This window comes from Echiichthys vipera, assembly GCF_963691815.1.
Source record: "Echiichthys vipera genome assembly, chromosome: 21".
In the NCBI taxonomy this organism is placed as follows: Eukaryota; Metazoa; Chordata; class Actinopteri; order Perciformes; family Trachinidae; genus Echiichthys; species Echiichthys vipera.
In genome coordinates, this window is record NC_139846.1 from 6,739,064 (window position 1) to 6,761,319 (window position 22,256).

Consider the following 22,256-nt stretch of genomic DNA (forward strand, 5'->3'; position numbering starts at 1 on the left):
AGGGGAGGGCTGGATTAGAAAAAGCGGTGGTCTGCAGAGAGACACGAGGAGTCGGATTTCAGATTTGTGAGGGCCCCTTGAGTCCACCACACTGAAGCTGCCTTTGTTTAACTGGGAACCAGAGAGAGAGAGAGAGAGAGAGAGAGAGAGAGAGAGGGAGAGAGAGAGAGAAGGAGGGGGTGAGTTAGAGGCTTTTAGTTTGGAGTGAGTGAGAGAGAGAGGCAGAGTGAGCTCCATCTCTCTCTCTTACCAGGGCTATCACACATGAACAGTACAACTTTTTAGTTTGGATCTAAGCTTACTAACACAGAAGATGCCTTCACGGTAAATTAAAGGCTTTGTGTTTTCATGAAGAAGTTGTTTAAAGTCAACATTTAGTCCATTTTTCAACTCTTTGTTTATGTCTTTATACAGCATTCCTCCCTGGTTCTTTGGATTATTTCTAATAGTGCTCTGGTTCTGCTGCCGTTGCTCCTCTGCTCAGCTGTTGGACGGTATGTGCACTCTGTTTGTCTCTTTATTGCTGGATCATGTCTTTTTTCTTTTTTTTTTCTTCTTCTGCTGTAGGTGAACTTTCTGCTGGCTCATGAGTTAATTTGCTGAATATGAATGGTGAAACTTTTGCACTCTGGTCCTGGAAACTGAACCTGTTACATTGAGAGACAAGATGATATACCTTTAAAAAAAACTATAAAAGTGGAGATGTAGCTTATAAAGTACTCAGGAAAGCATGCCAAGTTATTTATCAATTAAATATCTAGTAGCACAGCACGTATTTAAGATTTTATGGTATATTATGAAATCAATATCATCAAATTTCCTCTTTCAATGCGACTCCTTTCTGGCTCTTAACTCACATAGATGATGAAGTACCTATACAGCAAAGACCATGGGAAACACTTTAGCGGTCTTAAGTCTAGATTTTCAGGGAATTAGACGCCCCCATTGGATAAGATCAGTACATCCCAGGGGATGCTTAATGTTGGATTGGACTGAGTCCAAAGCAACTGTACATAACACTGTTTATGCTGGAAGTATAACAGTGTGGTGAGTGAATTATGGCGTTCCACAAACTCCTTGAAACCTTGATCATTTTGGGAACCATTGTTTTTAGATGAACTTGATGAATTCAGAGCCTATAAAGGATATACCTGCTAGCTTCTGTGCTGTCACTGTTTGATGGTTTCAATTAAATCTCGACTGACATAACTTCTCAAAGACCCTGTGTAGTGATTTGCTCTTCTTTGCAGACTGTTTTCACAGCTTAACTCTAGATTTTCTCCAAGATGAATGGATCAATCAGGACACAACATGGTCTCAATTAGTGCTGAAGGAACTGCAGATTTTTCTTTTCCATTGCAATTAGAAACAGGAAAAACCTCCCAACGTGCACGTTGACAGTCTGCTGTGCAATCAGTAGCACTGCATAATTAGGTGTCCAAGATGATGTAATGCTACTGGGTTTTGGAAAGTGCTTGTCAGAGATGAAGGTCATTGTCATTATGTCTGAGAGCTTCATTTTATTTGTGTTCATCCTGGCCTTGAGACAGGCCAGGATGCCATCACTGCTTCCTTCAGTGTGCTGGAATCCAGACTGGCATTTGCAGATGTGTGTGTGTGTGTGTGTGTGTGTGTGTAGATATCTTGACCTGTGATTACCACAAGGACCTCCCTGTCACAAAAGCAGCAATGTCTGGGCCCACTGGAATAATTGCGGGGTCTCTTTAGCTAATGTGGTCCCACGGAGCTTAATTGTCATAGTCTGACATTTTGAATTTAAATACCACTTTGGCTGTTGGTGGCTCAAAAACTGTAACCGCTTTGCAATAAAACCCTGACCCTAATTATGCAATGAAGTGAAATATGATCTTGTAGGAATGAGTTTTGACTCAAATTAAGTTGTAGAAATGGATGTTTGCAGCACAGGAGAACTTGACAGTGGAAGTGTGTGAGCAGGTGGGTGGAGTAAAGTTGATGTCTAAAGTTTTTAAAGTGTGATTTTACGGTCGACCTTTCTTTACTGTATCCTGCAGAGGCTGGCTGATCCAGAGGCTCCACTGTCAGGCTGTTTATGCTTTTGCAATATCCATAATCCTCTGCCATGATTAACTTCCTCCAGAGGGGAAAAAAAGAAGCTTGTGTGTGTGTGTGTGTGTGTGTGTGTGTGTGTGTGTGTGCGCACGCATGCTGACTCACTTGCCAGGGAGAGCACATCAGGGACAAATATTTCCAGCTGTAAATATTCTTGAAAACAGAGCTGTCGCCGTGGCAACATTCACATTTCAATGCACGATTGTTGAAATACAGCTGATATAATCTGTTTCCTTAGTGTGAAATAGAGCATGCTACTTCCTTCAGCCGTGTCCATTACTGTTGTGTTCTAATGTTTTTAGGTGGATGCAGCAGAACTGAGAGCTGTCAGATCAAAACACACATCAGTCGCACAGTTTTCTTCAATTCAACAGACAAAGAAAAGTCCAAACCAGCAGCAGTGTTTGGTAAAAGCTAAACAGCAGATTGTGAAAGGATTAATCAATGGATTCGTCTGATTAATCAGAGGAACGACGTAGAAAGTAAAAAGCAAGACGGAAAAACATGTAGGAGAATTAATAAACAAATCAGCTGATGGCTGAAAAAAAATGAATGAACGTGAAACTGAATTAATAATAAATTACTGATTTTAGCAAAATATGCTCATCTTATCCTGATATATGTTATTTTATATCTAGATAACAATATATATCACAATATCCCATTTTCTGATAATTCAATAAATCAATCGTCATATGACATGCTCCTGGGTGAGTTAAATACTTGACAAATGAAAAGTTCTGAGTATTTTCACAAATAGGTTTTAGGTTCTCACTTCAGCAGAATATCATAACAAGATGGTTAAATTTACATAAACAGGTAAACCATCCATCCATCTTCAACTGCTTGTGGCTATCGGGGTCTTGAGGGGTTTGGAGTTGATCCCAGCTGACATCAGGCGTGAGGCGGGGTCCACCCTGGACAAGATGCCAGTCTATCACAGGGCACATAGAGAAGAACAGAGACAGACAACCATTCACACTCACATTCACACCTACGGGCAATTTAGAGTCATCAATGAACCTAACACCTGCATGTCTTTGGACTGCGGGAGGAAGAACTCGGAGAAAACCCACGCAGACACGGGGAGAACATGTAAACTCCACACAAAAGGGCCCCAGTCGGGATTTGAACCAGCAACAACAAATTAGTTGCTTTGTCCCAAACTGTAAAGGTTCCAAACATCTTCAGTATAGCCTTTGGTTTTTTTGAAGTTATGAAGAATCATTAAAGCAAATCTTATCTTTACTAAATGTCCAACATGTTAAATGCAGTAAACAATACAACATCTTGAGCCTCGAGTGCTGACTTGCTCATTGTGCACACGTGGACTGTACACGCATGTATTGCACACGCTTTCATATGCCTACACATCCCATCCACCAAAAGAGGACACATCTGCTGTACACATGGTAATTATTCACAAATGATGATGTTTTTAATTATCTTTGTGGAGCGGTGTGAATGCCTGGGACACAGTTGATTGTTATGGATAATGAATATGATGTGGCTGGTGATGCATGTCTTAGAGAACGCAGTTATGATGATTACATTTGGGCGATGATGAGGATAATGATGGTGAGGACTCGGATTACACTGAGAATGATGAAGATGATTATGATGAGAATCCTTAGAGATCAGTGAAGTGTATGAAGGATGTTGTAAGATGTTACCAACACGGATACACAAGCAGGGCAAAGTATGACTTGAAATGATTTATACATTGAACAGGTTCATTTGAAGAATTTAAATCTAAACAAAGCAGTTTTATCTGACTCTAAGTTAAACAAAGTCTGCTCTACTGTCAAAGGCAGGGCTCCTTATTTTCATCTTTTTTATCTGTTGTTTGTTCAGGGGAGGTCAACTGATTGTGTTTGCTCTTTTTTTTTTACTGCCCCCTCCTCCCCCAGCTCAAGTTTCTCAACCTTTCCTGCTGTTGTTGTGGGGCTCGGCTTACGGCAGGATGATGATCCTCCTGTCACACAAGCCAACCTTTACATCGCCACTGCTCCTGAACCAAACCAGAAATTCAGCGCAGCTTTAAGTGATTCTTTTTTCATGCAGCAGCATAATCTGTACTACTTAACTCATACAAAATCAGCTTAAAAACAAATCCCTAAAAGACTGGTGAAGCATCTCTGTTGATTTATGAATGCAAGCTTTATTGATCACATTAAAATCACATTAGATTAAGAAGAATTACTGCAGTGATTAGTCATTGTCATGTTATTTTGAATCATCTATTTATTTATTGAATGAGATGATGCATTGTTTGGTGTCGTTGTTTTTTCTTTTTGATTGATTAAATGGGGTTGCAAAATACAGTTTACATCTATTTCACACATTACAATATATATACTGTATATTTGATTTAAATAGAGGTGCCGGCCTGTCTGCTGCAGTGACTGTTATTTTCTGACTCCAAATTGTTGAAACAAATCTGAAAAGGAAAGCTTAAATGTAGATGGGAGCTGTTCAACACCACTAAGTTGAAACCTAGTAAAGGGCTACACCGTGTTTGGTCAGTGTGATCAAATATGTACTTAAGTTGTTAGAGGGATAGTCAGTGGTGGTGTCCTTAATGTGAATTTCTGGATATTAAATGTTAGTAATATTGGTTTGTTGTGTACTGAAGAAGCATATCACATAACATGGTTATGCTATTTTTGAGACAAAGGCTTTAATGTACTAAAGTCAGCAATTTAATCAATTTCAAAAATGTATAGTTGTGGATTTCTCACCCATCAGGTGTTATTGTCTAATTATAATGTGACAGTTATGAACATACCCACAAACTCAGATCTTGGTCTTGAGGAGCTGCAGCATTCATTCATTCATTCTTTCACTACCACCTACTGCTACGAACCAACACCACCAGAAACTGAAAGTGACACTTAAGTTCTACGTTGTTTCCTTTAAGTTATTTTTCCATTTCAACTACACAATGTGTACTCCTTTCTTTGATTTGAGTAGTTTTTCTCTATTGTAAGCCTGTGCATTAGAATGGTGGCAGCAGCGACCACAACTGCGTATTGAGGAAGTGATCCAGCTGATTGATCGTTGATAGTGGATGCAAAGCTGTTACCAGCTGACTCTTGCGCTAATTAGTTTTAAAAAAGCAGTGGCTAATGGGGAAAGATTCACGTCACCACTCAATTCGACCAATGGTGAAACTTCATTACTCATTGGCCTGACATTGCTGTGTTCCAGCCAAAAATAGAAGGTAACTGTAAAACACAACAGGACTGTAGAGACAGAAGCTGTACGTGAAACCTGGCTTTGTAATTCATTTCACACAAATAAGCTTTGTTTATTTAATCTAATAATCCCAAATCCATCATAAACCCAGCTGGTGTTGGTAGCATTAACACGTCTTATACCTGCGCTTCATTAGAGATTTGTCAACAGACACGAGATGAGACAGAGTTTAAGGAAGTAATGTGTCAATTCTTCCATTTGGTCTTGATTCCGACTTAATGTAACTCTGGTTTGGCTTCAGTTTGATGTAGGTCATCTGGACAGCAGCCCCGCTCAGATGTACACATGTGAGGTTTTGATTAAAAGTGTAACGTCAACTCAAGTACTGCAAGATTGTCCGTGCTGCCCAACAATGATTTCATGAATGAACAAGAAACACACTGGAGGCTTTTCAACTCTGTGGCATTTTCCTATAAATACATGTCCACTTTGTTTCCATCCACCACATGATGTAACATTCAAGTGAGTCAACTCATGTCATACTCATGAAAGTTTTAGCTTTTTTTTACTAGGCTGGTCTTTACTGAGAAAATCACCACAATGAGCACTGAGCACCAAAGCTGTCACCGATCACTTCTAAATAACCAAAGCAGATCTAGATGACTGACAAGGGAAAGGTGACCAGATGTTTTTTGGAGCATGCAGATGTGTGTTTATTCTCTACATGTCAAATATACAAGAGGGCTGTATGAGTATTATGAGGTAATGATATAAATAATGTTTACATTAGAGACATTTGGCAGATGCTCACATCAAAACTAATTAACTGTTGGATACTAAACCAAACAATGTTTTGTCATCATGTTGATGCTGTTATTATGTACATCCAGTTAGCTTTTTCTGTATTTGGCTCAAGAACACTTTGGTAAGATATATGTTTATAGGTCAGACCGTTCCTTTTAAAGAATAAAGGACCGTCTCTCTAACCAGTTCAACTTGTAAGAACCGCCATCAACCTTATCCATCAAACTGTAAAATCTATAGAGTTAAACAGGAAATATCCTGAAAGTATGCAATTGATGTTTTAGTTATAAAGTATAGGGCTGCCCCGACCAAGGAACTCCTCTAATAGACTATAGATATGCTATATATATATCCCCCAAGTATAGCCTCAGCAACTGAATATCATAATTCAACATAATTAATAACCATTATTTTACAAGCACGCACAGCTGCGCACTATAAGTCTGCTGCCTTTTAATGGAACTGGCAAATTATTTCATATTCTAATTCTGAATGTGTCAGAAAAATCAGCAAGGAGACTAGAAGTCAGAACAGTAGGTCAGAACATGGGCAGGTATCTAGGCTAACGTTACTTACATGTGTTAAGGTGGGAGGTCATGTTCGTCATGGACGAGTGATGGCAAAGTTTTTCTTGCAAAGTTTGCATGTGACCTTCTTCGGGTCATCCTTGTTCTTTCAAAGGTGATCCCAAATTTTAGAAGTCTTTCCCGACATGATTAGCTATTAAAAGTTAACTGTCTAACCACGGTGTTGAAGGGACCTGCCATGTTAAAAAAAAAACACTGACAGTGAGTGTCATGACTTCCTGTATCTGGCCCTTCAAATTAAAAGCCCTCCACCTTTTAGGCCAGCTGTCAGTCACAGATTTTTACTTAATTTTGACAAGACTATGCTCCAAATGTTAATGATTTTTTGGTCGACTATTTGGAGGCAGCCCTATTAAAGTCCTTTTGAATTTAAAACATTCAGAACAATGAGGCTCTAAACTTTAAGTGGAATTAGAATTTTATCCTCTCTATTAACTTTATTTATATTTGTTTGTTGTTGCAAGAGTGACATGAGCCCTTCTTGTGGTTGTTTCACTTCCATATGTCAGCAAGCTTAAACTAATTCAAGATGTACTGCAGGTTGTGTGGGTTGCACATGTCTCTGTAACACAAACTTCCATGTTCGGTCCAACATGACAGCTGATATCACCTTCATCTGGCTCCTATTTTCACTCATCATTGATGCAGTGTTGTGTTTTTGTGACTTCCTCCCAATGATGAGTTTTAGACTCATTAAATTTTGTGACCTGTGCTTATTTTTACTTCTTTTTGATGAAGAGTGATAAACTGAAAAAAGTTTTAACAGGAAACAATGTGAAAGCAGTAAAAGGATCGCTGTCAAGTTTAACTGTAAGTGACTCTGTATTCTGCTGACTAAGCAAAGAGAAAAGATTCCCCACAGCCTCTGGGCCTCGTTGGTTGTGTCTGTAAATAATTTAAAATAAACAGAAAACGTGTGTGTTATCCTGAAGGGTAAACAGGAATAGCTGAAGTTATCCTGGACAAAAACAGTCCACTATTTTGAGTCGTGGACACGGTGTGAGCACAGATAGTGTTGGATGAGTAGATGACTTCCTTCAAAGCATAGAACCAGGACAAACGCAGGATGTGTTAGTTGTCACTTTGACCTCCATCCTTTGTACTTTTATACTTTATTGTTGGCTGTCCTATTTTTAGTAAAACCTTAGATTTCTTATGACAAACGGATAAACAGATCAGCAAAAGAATCATCCAGTAGTTTTCCTTTTTTTAATGAATACTTTAAGTTTAATGGGAAAATTAGATTCTCAAGTAACATATCTTTGCTAAACATCTCATTAATGCATTCTTATCTTCTCATCAGTCGTAACTCATTGAAATCAAAGCTTTGACCATCAAAGAGCTTTCACACCAAAGGTCCTGAATGCTTTGTTTGATGCGGTTGACTGTTTTCTTTCCCTGGCCTTCAGTTTAATGTTGAATGGAACAGCACTAATGGCGCACTCACACTGTCCTTCCACACCGCGCCCCGTGCTTTAGGGTACTTGTCCCCCCTTCCTCTCCCCCCGCGCCCCAGCCCCGTTTGTACTCACACTGCCAGGGCCTCGCGCAAATGCTTCTTGCTGTCCATACGTCATCACGCTGTAACACGTCACACGCATTGATCGCGTGTGTGTGGCTTTGTTTACAAATCTTTCCACAGACCTCGGAGTTTTTGTGCGTCTTGTCGACTGTTTTTGAATATTTTCATCCGACCAAATCTGCAGTAAACACTCCACCTCCGCATCACACCAACGTGAACCTTTCACCGCCATTGTTGTTGTTGTTGAATGTCCATGCATGGTCCGTCGTTCTATTTTCTATGTCCGAACAGGCGCACATACCGCTACCGCCGTAGGGCTCGTGCTCGTGCTCGTACACGTGCGCACGCTCGTGCTCGTACATGTGCAAACGGCCTCACAAAAGCCCACATCTCTTAGGCGGGCCGTGGACGGCCTGCTGGCCGCAGTTATGCGCGTAACGGGTGCACTCACACTGCTTAAAGGTACTAGGCTTTAGCTGAAAAAACGGTTTTGGCCCGGGACGGAAGGACAGTGTGAGTGCCCCCTAAGACTCATTTCATGCTACTGCTGTCTTTCCAAAATGTGATACATGAACATGTCAGTATCTATTAAGTGTCTGTATGTGTCTATCCTTTTAAGTTCTGCTTTAACATCGACTTTTGTACGTGAACAGATTATGAAATAAAGGGTCATTGTCTTAAACCTACACATGTGATAAACGGCTGTGATTGGTCCGTCAGATCTCAAGTTGCTGGAAATCTGTCTGAATGACCCATACCTGCCAGAGCAAATGAAACATGAGATCGGCAGATTCATCTGGTTCCCAGGCTAGATTTCCCTCATTTCATGGTGCCAAAACAGAACCAATACTGAACGTCCATAAACCCTGAGGGATCAACACTCCCTTTGAAGGAGTCATAACGGCCAAGGTCAAGGTCAAGCTTCCTTATTGCACTACTCTGCAGCAGACATTGTAATTAGGTACATTTGCACAGTAAAGCTAAGAGGAGCAGTACTAGACCGGCAGGGAAAATTGAAGAGTGACTTTCTATCCCATCACCACCCACTGACAAAGTTTCCTTGAGCAAAGGTGCCAGTTGCTCCTGAAGAGCTGTTCAAAGGCTAATAGTGGACTATGACTGTTGACGGTTTGAATGAATGCAACTGAAAGTGTGACGCAGAATGAAAAGAAAATTCCCCCCAGTAGCTAAATGTTGGAATCATACAGCGCATAAACATGGTTACAGCTGAAAAGGGCACAGTCGTGACTAAACCACATTGCATCCTGTGTACTATGAGGACATTTTACTGAATAGAAATATATAACTTATGAGCCTTCTGCATATTTTTAGGAAAAAGGAAAAAAAACTATGAAGTAGTTTGCCGTCAGACGGGATTAGAGGTGCATCAAAAACTGCAATTTACGCTAATGTAAAGTGGTCTGAATGTGCATGTTTATTTTTCTGGGAGCGGTCCGGCTTCCTGGCATATGCACCACAGAAGTCTGATGGGTGAAAACATGGAATTTCTAACAGTCTGGAAAATATCGGTCAGGCCGGAAAGACAGTCGAAACAAGCAGGTGTCTGTTCAGCTGTGTGGAGACCACAGAGAGGGAGGACATGTCCTGTCAAAGAGCAAAGGAGCATCTGAGTGTCTAATGAGCTCATGGATTGCAGAGCAGCTGTGTGAGAAATGAGGACCTCAGTGTCCCTAAAATCCTTAAATTAGAATTGTGTATTAATGATGATGTAAAAGTGAATGTGTACATGCTTGTGTATTGGCATGTATGCATGTGTTTGCTCTGCAGGAGGACGGCTCCTCTAATGACAGAGCAGTCATCGGTGGGAACAGATTTATGAAGGCTTCCCTATTCCTTTTTTACTCTGAAATATCACCTTTACCCTCCTTTGATCTCTTATCTCTGCTTGTTTGATCAGTCTGTTGCCTCTAAGCCAGGATGTTGGTGTTGAAGATAAGGAGGTTTTTCTCCCTTATATAGTCTTATTGCTACTTGACTAAAGGTAACAAATCATTTGAGGAAAGGTTATCTTTTTTTTTAGAAGTTAAGCTAGTCATCCGCAAAAAAGACTACTACAAGTGTTGTCACAAGAGCAAAATTATGACTTTGGTACGATACCTGCCTAAAATTACTCCATACAGAGACTGAAATGATACCACAGCGGAAAAAACAAAACATCATCAAAGTAATGGAATAAAATATTAGATGACAGCTAAATTGTTTCTTTCTTTTTATAAATTAAAACACTTAAACTTAAAAAGTCAAAATAAAACTGTATTTTTGAAAAAGGCTGCTGAGCTTTATAGCTACCTAACATGTTATAAAGTACAACTCAGACCTGCTGGAGGTCTGTGCTCTAATCAGACCATTCTCTACTAATATAAATTACAATATATATATATATTATACATTATTTACAAAATGTTGTGATTATATTAACAGCAGTAACTGAGTTAAAATAGTTAATTTGACAGTTGCCTTGATGAATTCTGGATTCCATTTGTCACAGAATAAATGCTCGCTTGAGTCAACATCTGGGGGATATTAATGTTATCTATCTCTGACCTGCAGCTATGTGTGTCTTTGAAAAAGTCTGCATGTCTGTCAGCTCGATGTTTCTCCAGGTTGGTCTGCATCGATTTAAAGCATTGTTTACAGACGGGCTCTGTGGTGTCCGTGAGCTTGATACTGTCGGCTACATTTTTGCTCCGTGTGTCTTCTTTACAAGCCTAGGGCAGTCGGCAGGAGCTCTCATGCTCTCACTGTCAGCCATGTCTGTCTCGTTCTGTGACTCTCTGTCACTATGAAACCACGCCCACTCTGGCTGCAGGCAGTGACGAAGCAGAGAGGAGCTGCACACAGACACACACCAGTTCATCCTGAAGGTGTTTAATGGGGTAAGTGCAAGGGCTCTGTGAGGTGTTACGTTCTTCCACAACTAATTGTCCAAAATATCGGTTTATGGTATAAGATCAACACATGGGGTGTCCTAAATCTTTTGGCCTTTATAGTTTTAGGGCAGTCAACGGTCAAACAGTGAAAATAATGAATCTGCCCTCACACTACAGCCTTCCACAAGTTTACAGAAGGTCACAGCTCAGCACTGGCATGTTGTCCCAACCTTGAACCTTCATGGCTCTGGGTTTGTCTCCTGTGGAGCTGATAGATGACTTCTGTCATCAGGAAACAAAATAACAGACTTCAAAGAAAGTCTTGAGTTTAAACTTTTCACCAACAAAACTCAAACATTGTATATTTTGTTTTGTCTTGTGTCCATGTTTGCCCAGTGTGAAGACAATTTGATTTCGGAATAATGAGGTGCTGCTATGATGCAAGTCTTTGTGGTGAACTCCACTGGGCATTTTTCTTTGGCAGCTTGAAGTGTAACAAAGGGAGAGATCAACATGAAGATAGCACAAGAGTGACAGAAACATGAAGAGCATCAGTAGTGAGGGTCCTAAGTTTCCCAGTGGGAGGTGGGATTAGTGGTGGTGTTGATGGTGGTTTTGTGGCATGTGTGTCTCAGTTTGTGTCCCAGTGTGTGTGCGCTCAGCTGGTCTCCAGCTGCGTTGTTTTTGAGCACACTGTGGATCCACTTCCTGAAAATCCCACCCCAAATATAATTAATGCTTTGCTCTCAGTTGTGACACCACCACCACTGGCGAGTAAACATCAACCAACTGCTTTTTGCCTTTTGACCTTCGCCCTGTTTTTTTTCTGTTTAATTAGTCTTTTTGTGTGCCTTCCTTTTAACATTTCATAGTCTGATTTAATCTTTTTTTCTGTTTGACAGTAATCATCCATCTGTCCTCATCTTATCATTATTTTAACTGTCACTTCCTTTGCTTGTACTCCCCTGCTGTAATGAAAAAGCAGAGTGATTAATTCTTCTGGGTGTTAATTTATCCTGGAAATTGATGAAGGAAATCAAGAGTACATGGAAGTCAATTTATCACCTTGGTTTGAGGTTAGCTCTTTGCTCCTGTGTCTGCTGTTGGCCTCTTATTAACACTACCAGTCATTATGTTTGTGTATGTAGACTCTTTCACTTCCACCACTGTGGTAAATGTACCTTGTATTACTTTTACTGTAGAGTACTCCACTGTATTTCCCTCCATTTTGTCCCTCTCTTATTGTCTAAGAGCATAGACTAATACAGATAGAGATGAAAAGACAGAATCTATAACTTTCTCAGTAGTAGCAGAGTTGTGGCATTTAATGTGTTGAATACAAATTGCAAAATGTATGCAAATTAAGATTCAACAGATTTTTGCGAGCTGCTAAAAGATGAAGAGATGAAATCTTAGCTCAAGTTTGTGTAGTCACAGAAAATAAAGTAAAACGTCTAGTAACTGGTTTCCTCACATGTTGAAGCTCTGAAGTGGTGGACTAATAGATGAGATAGACTTGTTTCATATGGCTCTGGTTGATATGTGATGGAATATGAGATGTGTCTTTCTAGCATCCAGCGTCATGACATAATGACGTGTCAATAAGCCACTGAGGTCTTATACTTCTAGATGGTCTGCAGTAAAAACCTCATTTAAATTGACAAAAGGCTCACAAGAATTTCCCAACGGGATCCTAAATATCCATCCAAATAACTTAAATGTTCATGAGAAAAATGTGGGTTTGGGTGTTTTTCATTCCTCTGCTCTCTATAATCCCTGCCAAAGCTGGATTTCACTTCAGTCTGTCGTACAGTGCTGCATTCAATGACTCTGAAACACTTATAATGAGCAAACATGGCCAGGGATTTCTCCCTCTTTTGTATACAAACAGGATGTGATTAAAAAAAAAAATCAAAGTAATGAGAGGTTGCATATGAAGAGCTCTTTTCCAAAATGAGATAAAAGCCAAATTAAAAAAAAAATGAGTTTGTCATGCCACTTTGCTGTATACAGAACCTTTTCACTGCTTCATCAGTGTTTCATGCCAAATCACTATATTTCCTTGTTTAAAATGGTCCTCAAGATGCAGTTCCTTTCCAAACCGCGACCAGCGCCAAACCTATTTTTAGCCTAAACGCGATACGTCCTCTTGACCAATCAGAATTCAGTGAGCGTTCTATGCGATCCAACATGGCGGCGCTCTGAGTTTTTTGTTTCGTTCGTCCGTTCAACATGATCAGACTGAGCCATAATCCATTGTGACAAGATACATTGAATATTAACCAAATGTCTAGGTAAAAAATGTGATATTCCTGAAAACTATTAAAATGGATTTATAGCGTTTTGGAAAAGTGCTCCTCATATATTAAAAACATGGTCCAGTTCTGCAGAGCCTTTACTTAATAAAAAAAGAATGTTTAACATTGGATAGATGCCCACTTTTAAAATGAGAACCAGGTTTGTGTACAAAAGTTGACAAGCAAAACAGTGCAGCCCTGTTGATTACTTTAAAATTGGTTTATTGAACCTCTAAGTTTTAAGGCTTATTCTCACATACTTTTGTTGTGTATCGTTTCATTAGCCAATAACATGGAAGCGATATCATCAGGATGGTTGTGAACAGGTTTGTTGATTAGATGAACAGCAAGTGTTCCTGTCCTTGTAGTTAAATACCGTCTTTCATGCCTTGTCTGAATTGGATGAACATTGCACTAACTCTGTCTGTGGGCATCCACTTAAAAACCAATGCAATTATGTAGCTATACAAGCATTTGAAACACAAACACAAAAGAAAATGGTTCAGAATTGTAAGAGCAATTTAGATTTCTAGTGGCTAAAAACTTCAAATATTATTCTAGTAGAGTAAGAGCTTTTTTTCTTCTTCTTCTTCTTCTTCATCTTCTTCTTCAGGCCTTTGTTGAACAAGGCTGTCATCAATCCATCCATTAGAAAAACACTAGACATCCCAGTCTGGTGCTCAGGCACCTAAAGCTTTCAGCGGCCTCTTTTGATCCGAGTCAAACTTGATCCTTTTTTCCAAAAAGCATTCAAGCTTGAGGGTTATTTCAGCACCTATTCAGCCACTGATGTTTTTATTTCACTTTACTGGAAGTGTCTGGTTACTATGTGTAGGCTTTACTTTGGTCAAGCTTTTATATTAACAAGGAACAAAACAAAGATTTATTAGGATCAAGAGATTAACTCGGCCACCCTGTGTAGCCACCCCGTGTAGCCACCCTGTGTAGCCACCCTGTGTAGCCTTCAAACCACCTAACTCTTTAATGGTCTCTTCTACCAAATTGTAGAGACAAACAGGTCTGTTCTCCAACCTCCCACAAACATTGGAGTGAAGGTCGATCCTTATTTAGTCCCTAACCTCCAAAAAAATGCCATTTCCTTTTCAGCAGCTTCTTTCCCGTTCAGTCAGCGAGCCGAGTCATGGCGACACTGTCAAACAGTGGGATTTAGGAAGTAGAGTGGAATGACATAATCAGCAGACTATTTCAGTTTGTTTACCATAAGTGGGCCTGGTAAAAAGTAATTTGCCATCCCAAAACAGCTAGGCCTACTTCTTTCTTGGTTCAGTGACGTAGTACCCATAAAAATGAATGAAAATTGGCAATGTGGGAAAGCTGTAGGCAGTAGTTTTAATGGAAAATCCTGGTGGTTAGAAGTATGTATTTGGCAAGCAGAACCTGAGGTTAACTGCAGTAAAATGCTGGTCAATTTTTTCATTGGTTTGTCTTGGGAACATGGAGGTTTCTGTAGTCGGGAGATAGTTTTATACTAGTAAGTTCTGTTATATTGTATTCTTTAATCCATAACAGTTGGTTGTTATAATCCAGTCATTTTCTGCTCTGATATCTCCTCAACCATACACATGTAAAATGCCTCTTCCATTGATGTATGCAAGTAATCATGGCAAAATCTTGAACCTTTATCAAGACAATACAGTATCAGTCCATTCTATACCCATTTTTATAGATGTATGGTCTAGTTTTATGCTGAGTGAGAGCAAAAAAAAAATCAATTTTCCAAAGTCCCTGCTCACAAATCAACTACTACATAAGCTTGTAGCTCTCAATAAAAAGTCTTGTCTCTTTCCATCCAAACAACTGCCTATATCCCCCATCAGTTTAGTCTAGTCAGTTTAGGTGGCCCAATTTAAAGTGAGGCCCAATTTAAAGTGATGTTGTGGTTGCCTGAGGAGACCTCTGCAGGCAACCCTGGATTTGATAACTCTCTCACTGGCAGCAGATACAGAACATGAACCCTGGCCCAATTTCCTCTCAGAAAATAACACCAACTGGGGAATCACATTGCTTTTGTAGCAGTTTTGTTTTGATATTTTCCTTTTCAATCTTTTGGGCTAGTTGAATACAACAGAGCAATACCTGTAACATAATACATTTCAGCTGAACTTGGCACCTGTGGAGTTGGGGAATCATTGCCAGAGTTTGTAGCAATTAAAGTCACCTTTTGTCAGCCAGAGCCACAAGGAGGAAGTAGTTTTCTCTTGTTGGTTTTGGGGAACCAGACAGGAACCTCAGAGATTTGTCAGATGTCTTTCAGGATTTGGTGGTCAGACATTTCAAAACAAGAACAGCAAAACGCAGAATTTGCATTTAAAAAAAAAGGATACTTAAATAAAACTGAATAAATAAAAAGTAATAGATTTAAAAAGGTGTTGAGTGAAGGCAAAATATCTCCAAATAAACGTAGTAGGATGTATCATTCATCCTCCATTCAACGGTTTTTACTCATTTAACTCCCAAAGACATGTTTTTGATGGCAAGATTGTAAACCTGACAGCTCATCACTGCCTCAGCATGAAGTCTGCAGAGGGGCTTCAAGGCCTTTCAGTTAAGTTTCCAACAGATGATGTAACGTACATGTAATGGTCTGGAACAAGAAGAGGGGGACAGGCAGTATCACTGTTATTGCTTTTACTACAGCCTTGGCTTGTCTTGTAACCCTGGGGCTCTGAAGTGGAGAGTAACATGGTGTTCAGCAGGGTTACGACTGAGGCCTCCTAGTTAATGATGGGAAAGGACTGTGGTTTCTTCCATGTTCGTTTAGCCACAGTCAACCATAACTAAAAAAGCTTTCTACAAAGTATAAATTGGATTATTTATACACCCCAAAAATATTGTGGACTCGATTCCAGTCTAATCACACCCAGTGCTGATAAGGGCTGGGTTTAAAATAACTGATATTCTGATTAAAATTGAAATCTTTCTTGAAGTCCCAGTCGGCAACATTTGTTTGATCTTATTCACTGAAGCCGACACTATGCTCCGATAGAACAACACAAATCATCCTGTTTCAGAGAAAAAACGTGCCTCTATGTGTACGTAGAGCCTGTTTGTTTTGAAAGAATCCACCACGCCTGTGTCATCCTGTCTACTCAGCGCAGAGCTGACTCTCAGACACAGTTTGTGCACACGCCACAGATCATTCCCAATTGGTGCATGTTACAATCGCACAGGCACATGCCTCAAGGTAGGCATATGCTAAATAATGTTAGCAGTTGCTATCTATGAGTAAGTTAGCCAGCATTCCTCCATGTAGCGTGTACTCCATGCCGTTAATTGATGAGAAAAGACAGGGGCGTGTTCAAAGGAATCTGATGTACGTGCATTGATGAGAACTCGATGGGAGAGAGCGGAGGAGCTCGGTGGTAGAGGTCGTGAGAGTTTTAAACATTTGAAATTTGACTGAGTCACCTCGACCTGCCAGAATTGCTGACTGCAGGTTTAAATAACTCTCCAAAGTTGAAAGTTTAGAATGGGGTTGCTTCACCGATGACCTCAAGATATCTGCTGAAGTATTTTCATGTTAAAGTCAGACTGTGGAAGTGAGTATTACTCTGGCAAAGAAAAACATGGAAACATAAACATGTTTATATCACAGGCATCCCAGAATACAATATGCATCATCAGATAGAAGCATCCTCTCTTATTTATTACCGTTCACAACATTATGACCATCATAAACTATCCCAACAGGTGTTTTGGTTTTTCAGCGCTTGTTAGCAATTTGTAAGCATCGTCGGTACAAGGAAGGGGGTCTGGGATCAATTTGGTTTGAAACATTGTATTTTATATACAGTACATCTTGTGAGCTGTTTCATGAAGGAGTTTGGAAACCGTTTGAACTGGAGCAGAAATACATCTGTGATAATTTAGAGCTAAGGATCAAACAAACGAAAACAAAGTCTTAGTGTCTAATATCTCCAAAACCAAACCACCATCTGACGTCATGATTGAATATTTCAGAAAGCTTGAAAATTGAAAAACTCCATAAGCAAATCCCGATTGTGTGTTTCTTGAGATACTGTATGTGTGGAGAGGGCGAGAACATGGTAATGCTGTCAATTTATCTTGGATGAGGAAATTAACTCCGGTTCAGATGTTCAGGATCAAAGAGCCTGTCAGGGTGCCAGAAGGTACTTGGTGAGGGTTTTTTATGGAGGCTAACAGCTATGTGCCATCTTCTCTGTTATAGGAAGACTGTTAGCAAGGAGAGAGGCCAGCTTCTAAATCTGGAAAGCTTTACACCCATGCAAGAACTCAAACACTTATATGCGTATGTGCCTGCAGATGTACATCTTTAGAGCAACTGAACCAAGGCTGAGTTGTAATATTTGCTTCTGGAATAGGGTACCTGAGCAATGACTCTGTAAATCAAACTGCTCATTTGAGAAAGCATTGGGACTCATTCATTATAAGTGAGAGAGAGGAAAGTAGTTGTTACTCAGTGTGTTTGTTTGTATGTGTGTAGTTTCCAGGAATAACACATTATTAAATAATTGCTTTATTTTCCATTTTCATGATTGATTGTTTTGTGCACATGCAGCAGGTTTAAGGGTTGTGAAACTATCATTCTAAGGAGCAGTGTCAAGTTTAGCAAAAGTGACACGGTCAGTTTATTTCATGAAAGACAGTGGTAACTTGCATATTAAAATTCACTGTTTGGCCGGCCAGTACTCTCATGCTCAGCTTTATCATCCGTCTTTGCTGTACGACATCAAATAAAAAAGAGACGGCACTCGCAGGGCAAGCCTCACTGGCTTCTTTCCATGTCTGCCACTCACTTTGAAAATGATACTCAACAAAAAGAAGTGTAATAACAAAATCATAGCTTTTAATCTTTTTGTTTCACATTCGCTGTAAGACTGTCGCAGTTGAAGTGAAGCGAAGACCTCGTAGCTCTGATCGACTCCACAGTTGGACCAACACCCATGGCATCGCTTCAACACGTCATTAAGCTGAACACATTGAAAGACTTTATTAAGAAGTTAACATTGTGGAGAGATACATAAGTCAAAGATGTTCTCTGTAAGTTATATGAACTCAGTGTGAATATAGCAGATACAATCATGCTGGAAGCTATTAGCCTTGTATGTAAATATACTGTACTTCTGATGTTTCCGTCATGTGGAGCAGCAGATGGAGCAGAGACATCACAGGGTTTGGTGTTCCTAAGGTGCTGGGTCGTTAGAGTGCACTATTGTGATTGCCTGTGTTATTTCTGTGTGTTAAAACCCTTTTTGCTAATTTTTGATCAACATTTGTAATTGAAGTTAGGACCCAAGGCAAAAAGGAACATGTTGGATAAGCAGCGTAATAGTCTGCCATCCGTTCAATACCTGATTAAAATTTTACAAGGCGTATATGAGCTGGCAAATTGAAGTGTTTACCCATTCAGAGTGTTTGTTATTGCCTTGAATAGGGGTTGTGAATCTCACCCTCACCATCTTGCTCTCTGTTATTACATCTTCCTTTCTTTCAATGTAACCTCAATGTTTTCTCTTTCTCCCTCTCTTACCTCCACATTTTATTATCTTCTTACATGACAATCGAGACCAAGTTCAACACACACTGCACTGTCTAAACCCTGCAGATTAGACCAATTCACATACTTTTTCTCAGTTTTGCTCAGACAAGTAGAATTGAGAACCACCCCATGTCCAACTCCTCTGACAAGAAAAATTCACCGTTTCTGTAAACAACTTATTATACAAACGTCTGTCCACCGCAAAATGAGTACTCCTAAATAGGCTTGTCATTTGTTTTGGCCACACCACACCAAGAACTTGGGAGACAAGAGGAATTTCAAGTTTGAATAACAAGCCAATGAGCTTGACCTGGTTTTGGCCCCACGAATGATGCTAACAGCTGCTGAGTGTTCTCAGTTGCTGAAGGACAGAGGGGTCAAGGATTGGGGTCATTTCCTTTCCAGGGTGAACCTGGATTGCATTTTGACCCAATTTAGCAACTAATTGACTAATTTATCTTGAGGCAGTTGGTTGCAAGAAGACTCCTTTCTGTGATTTCCTCAGAGGCATTATTTCTGCACATTTTTTGGCAGCAGTTTTGGTGAGGAAGAGCAATCACAGTAGTGGTTTCTCACTGTACTTCTTAGGAGACCACTTGGCAGTTGAGCAGCATGAAAGTAAAAGTGCACTATCAGAAAGAAATTGTAGCGAACACTCCAACTGGATAGCTTTCTTTCTTTATTTAAAGAATATGTTTGCCCTCAGTTGCTGAAATGCAAAGCAGTTCTCTTCCCAGGTCCAAGAGATCTTTTCCTGGAAAGACATACCTGTGTTTACTACTACATCCAATTAATAGTATGTTGTGAAGTAGCTATAGACAGAATTATCAGTTAGAAATACAAATTATGTTACGTTTTAGCTATAGCCCTATAACAAATACCATAACTCAAAGGGCTTTAAAGGGTCTCAGTTCCTGATCAGGCCTAAGAGAAGACAAAGGAGAACTCTTACAATAGGAGCTATTGGTGGAAAACTGACCAAAACTGAACTAAAAGTTGTTTCAGTAAGTTGAGGTACAAACACAGTCTTGTAATCGAACATTTGACTTTGAGTAAGTCATTAGAGCATTTGTGTTGTCGAGCACTGATGCTGGTCGATAAAGCCTTTGTTTAGGCCAGACGAGTTCTTCCACACCAAACTCGAAACGTCTTTTCTTTATGGACCTGGCTTTGTGCGCAGGGACATTATCATGTTGAAACAGGAAAGTTTTTTCCCCCAAATGGCGCCTTTAAGTTGGAAGCACACTATATCATTTTTAGAAAACTCCACGAGCTTCCTCCTCCACCAAGTTTTATAGTTGGCTCAAACCCAGGGGTGTCAAACTAATCCAGTAAAGGGTCGCTGTGGCTGCAGGTTTTCATTCCAACAAAGCAAGAACACACCTGATCCAACAAATCAACGGTGTGAAGGCAATCCAGGTGATTGAATAAGTCGAGTCAGGTGTGTTTTGATCTTTCCATCTGCAAAACCCAGAAGTACCAACAAACTCAAATTTACTAACTCAAAGTAAAATATTTCCCTACATGTGATGCAACTAAATATTTGCAAGTTACAAGATTTTTGTCTTTTAAATGTAATTTTTCATAATGCAATGCCTTCTTTTGCATGTCTATATGACTAACAAGAACCTTTGAATAACCTATGAATAAAGTGCACATATTGACTGAATAAACACATTTTCAAATTTTAATGAGCACATTGAGCTCCGGTCATCCAGGTCATTCCCATCTGGGTCAGCCAGGCTGGTCAAGACTCTTTAAACAGTGAAAGTCATCCGGCGCCGTGGAAGCAACAACACTTGTGTCAATGAATTGACCGGTCTGCAAACAGAATGCTGAGGGCCCGCTCTTCAAACTGTAGCGAACAGTTCGCGATGCAGAGCCAAAGCAGATGGTATCACTCAGACCCCCACCCTCACCCCCCACTCCCAGCCTCCCTCTGTAGGAACAGTTTGGATAAGCTACACGAGAATCTCTTATGTGATGAATACAAACATGCCAAACCTTCGCCTGACTGCAAAGCCATGGCATTCATCACTGGAGAAGAAGGAAAGAGTATCGTGAGGGGATTTCTTTATGGCTTGGGGAGCTGATATGGATGAAGATGAAAAGGTCACAGGGTGATGTTGAGCTGCAGATGTTGACCTTTCGGTTGCACCTTAGCCACCATTTGCTGCGGTTGAAGTTTTTCTTGCTCTTTTTGACTCTTTTTATTTCCCTGTCTTGTTCTTTTTCTTTCTCCCTCAAGCAGTCAGCATTTTTTCATTCCTTTTTCTTCTGACAGCAGCCGTGCCAAACCATATACATGTCAAAAGGTCATAATTTTGTGTGTAGAAGTCGTAAGGAAGTTTATACTTAACTCTTTTATGCGTATTTTATTTGATGATTGATTGCTTCTATGTTTCACATTTAACATTATCACCTTTGCTCATTCTCACTCAAAATCTGTTGCTCATTCATGACAGTACATTTTCAATTGATGAATTCCCTTTCCCACAATGAACTAAGAAATAAGCTTCTCACCTTCAAAACACAGAAGTTCTGCTTTCAAATCCGAATATGGTGGCTGAAAGCTGCCAAAAAGGCAATGTTTTTTTAAATCATCCCATCATTCCTCTGACACTTTGGTCAGAGAGCAGTTTCTACAGCTGGCTAAACACAGCTTGGGGTAAGCCGAAACAATGCAGCGTTTACACGGAGCCCCATGACATCTGACCCCTGTGGACATCCGCTTTTACCACCAGCCTGTAGTTTCTTTAATTAACTTGGCAGGAGAATCACTTCCAAAATGCCATTAGAATTATTAGTCATATATATATATATATACAACTGGTAATGAGAGGTAAAAAATAGGAACTGATGTCGAGTTAGCCTTCGTCATCTCTTTTTATGTTACTCTGAGGTTTTTCCTCATGATCTGAGTCTAAATATCTTTACTGTCATTCAGTGTTCTTTTGTGTGTTTATTTCCCGAAGAATCTCTAGAAGTAACCCTGCGGTGAACTCATCATCAGGAGGATGTGAACTGATGTTTAGACATCCCATAGCTGTTTTTGGCTTGTATAATCAGACCAATATGTTTTAAAATGTACTGAAGACTACTTTAAATGTCACCTGTGTGATCTGTAATCTGAAAGTAGAGGTACAGTAAGTACATTAGGAAGCACAATTAATGCACAGACCCAGGACATGATGGAACTATAGTGAAACAGATGTCTGATGTTTGTCTCTACATGTGAAGCTGAGCAATGAAGAATGCAGTTTCCCATAAAGTTTCAACTCTTCTTGTGTTTTTAAATAGAAAAAACATACATCTCTAAAACGG

General features: G+C 39.9%; 1 protein-coding gene across 2 annotated transcripts in view; it reads left to right on the top strand.

Moving 5' to 3' along the window:
* Positions 1-210: 210 nt before the first annotated feature.
* LOC310963037 (collagen alpha-1(XV) chain-like) overlaps positions 211-22,256 on the top strand; it is a gene marked incomplete at its 5' end in the record, with an annotated part of 65,369 nt that continues 43,323 nt past the window's right edge. Inside the window, 2 exons of one of the 2 annotated variants that reach the window (XM_083935682.1) lie at positions 211-324; positions 415-494. In XM_083935682.1, coding sequence (XP_083791808.1) covers positions 314-324; positions 415-494 — 91 coding nt within the window. Of the gene's footprint in view, positions 325-400; positions 495-22,256 lie in introns of those variants that run through there. The other variant, XM_083935681.1, reaches the window with a different exon arrangement.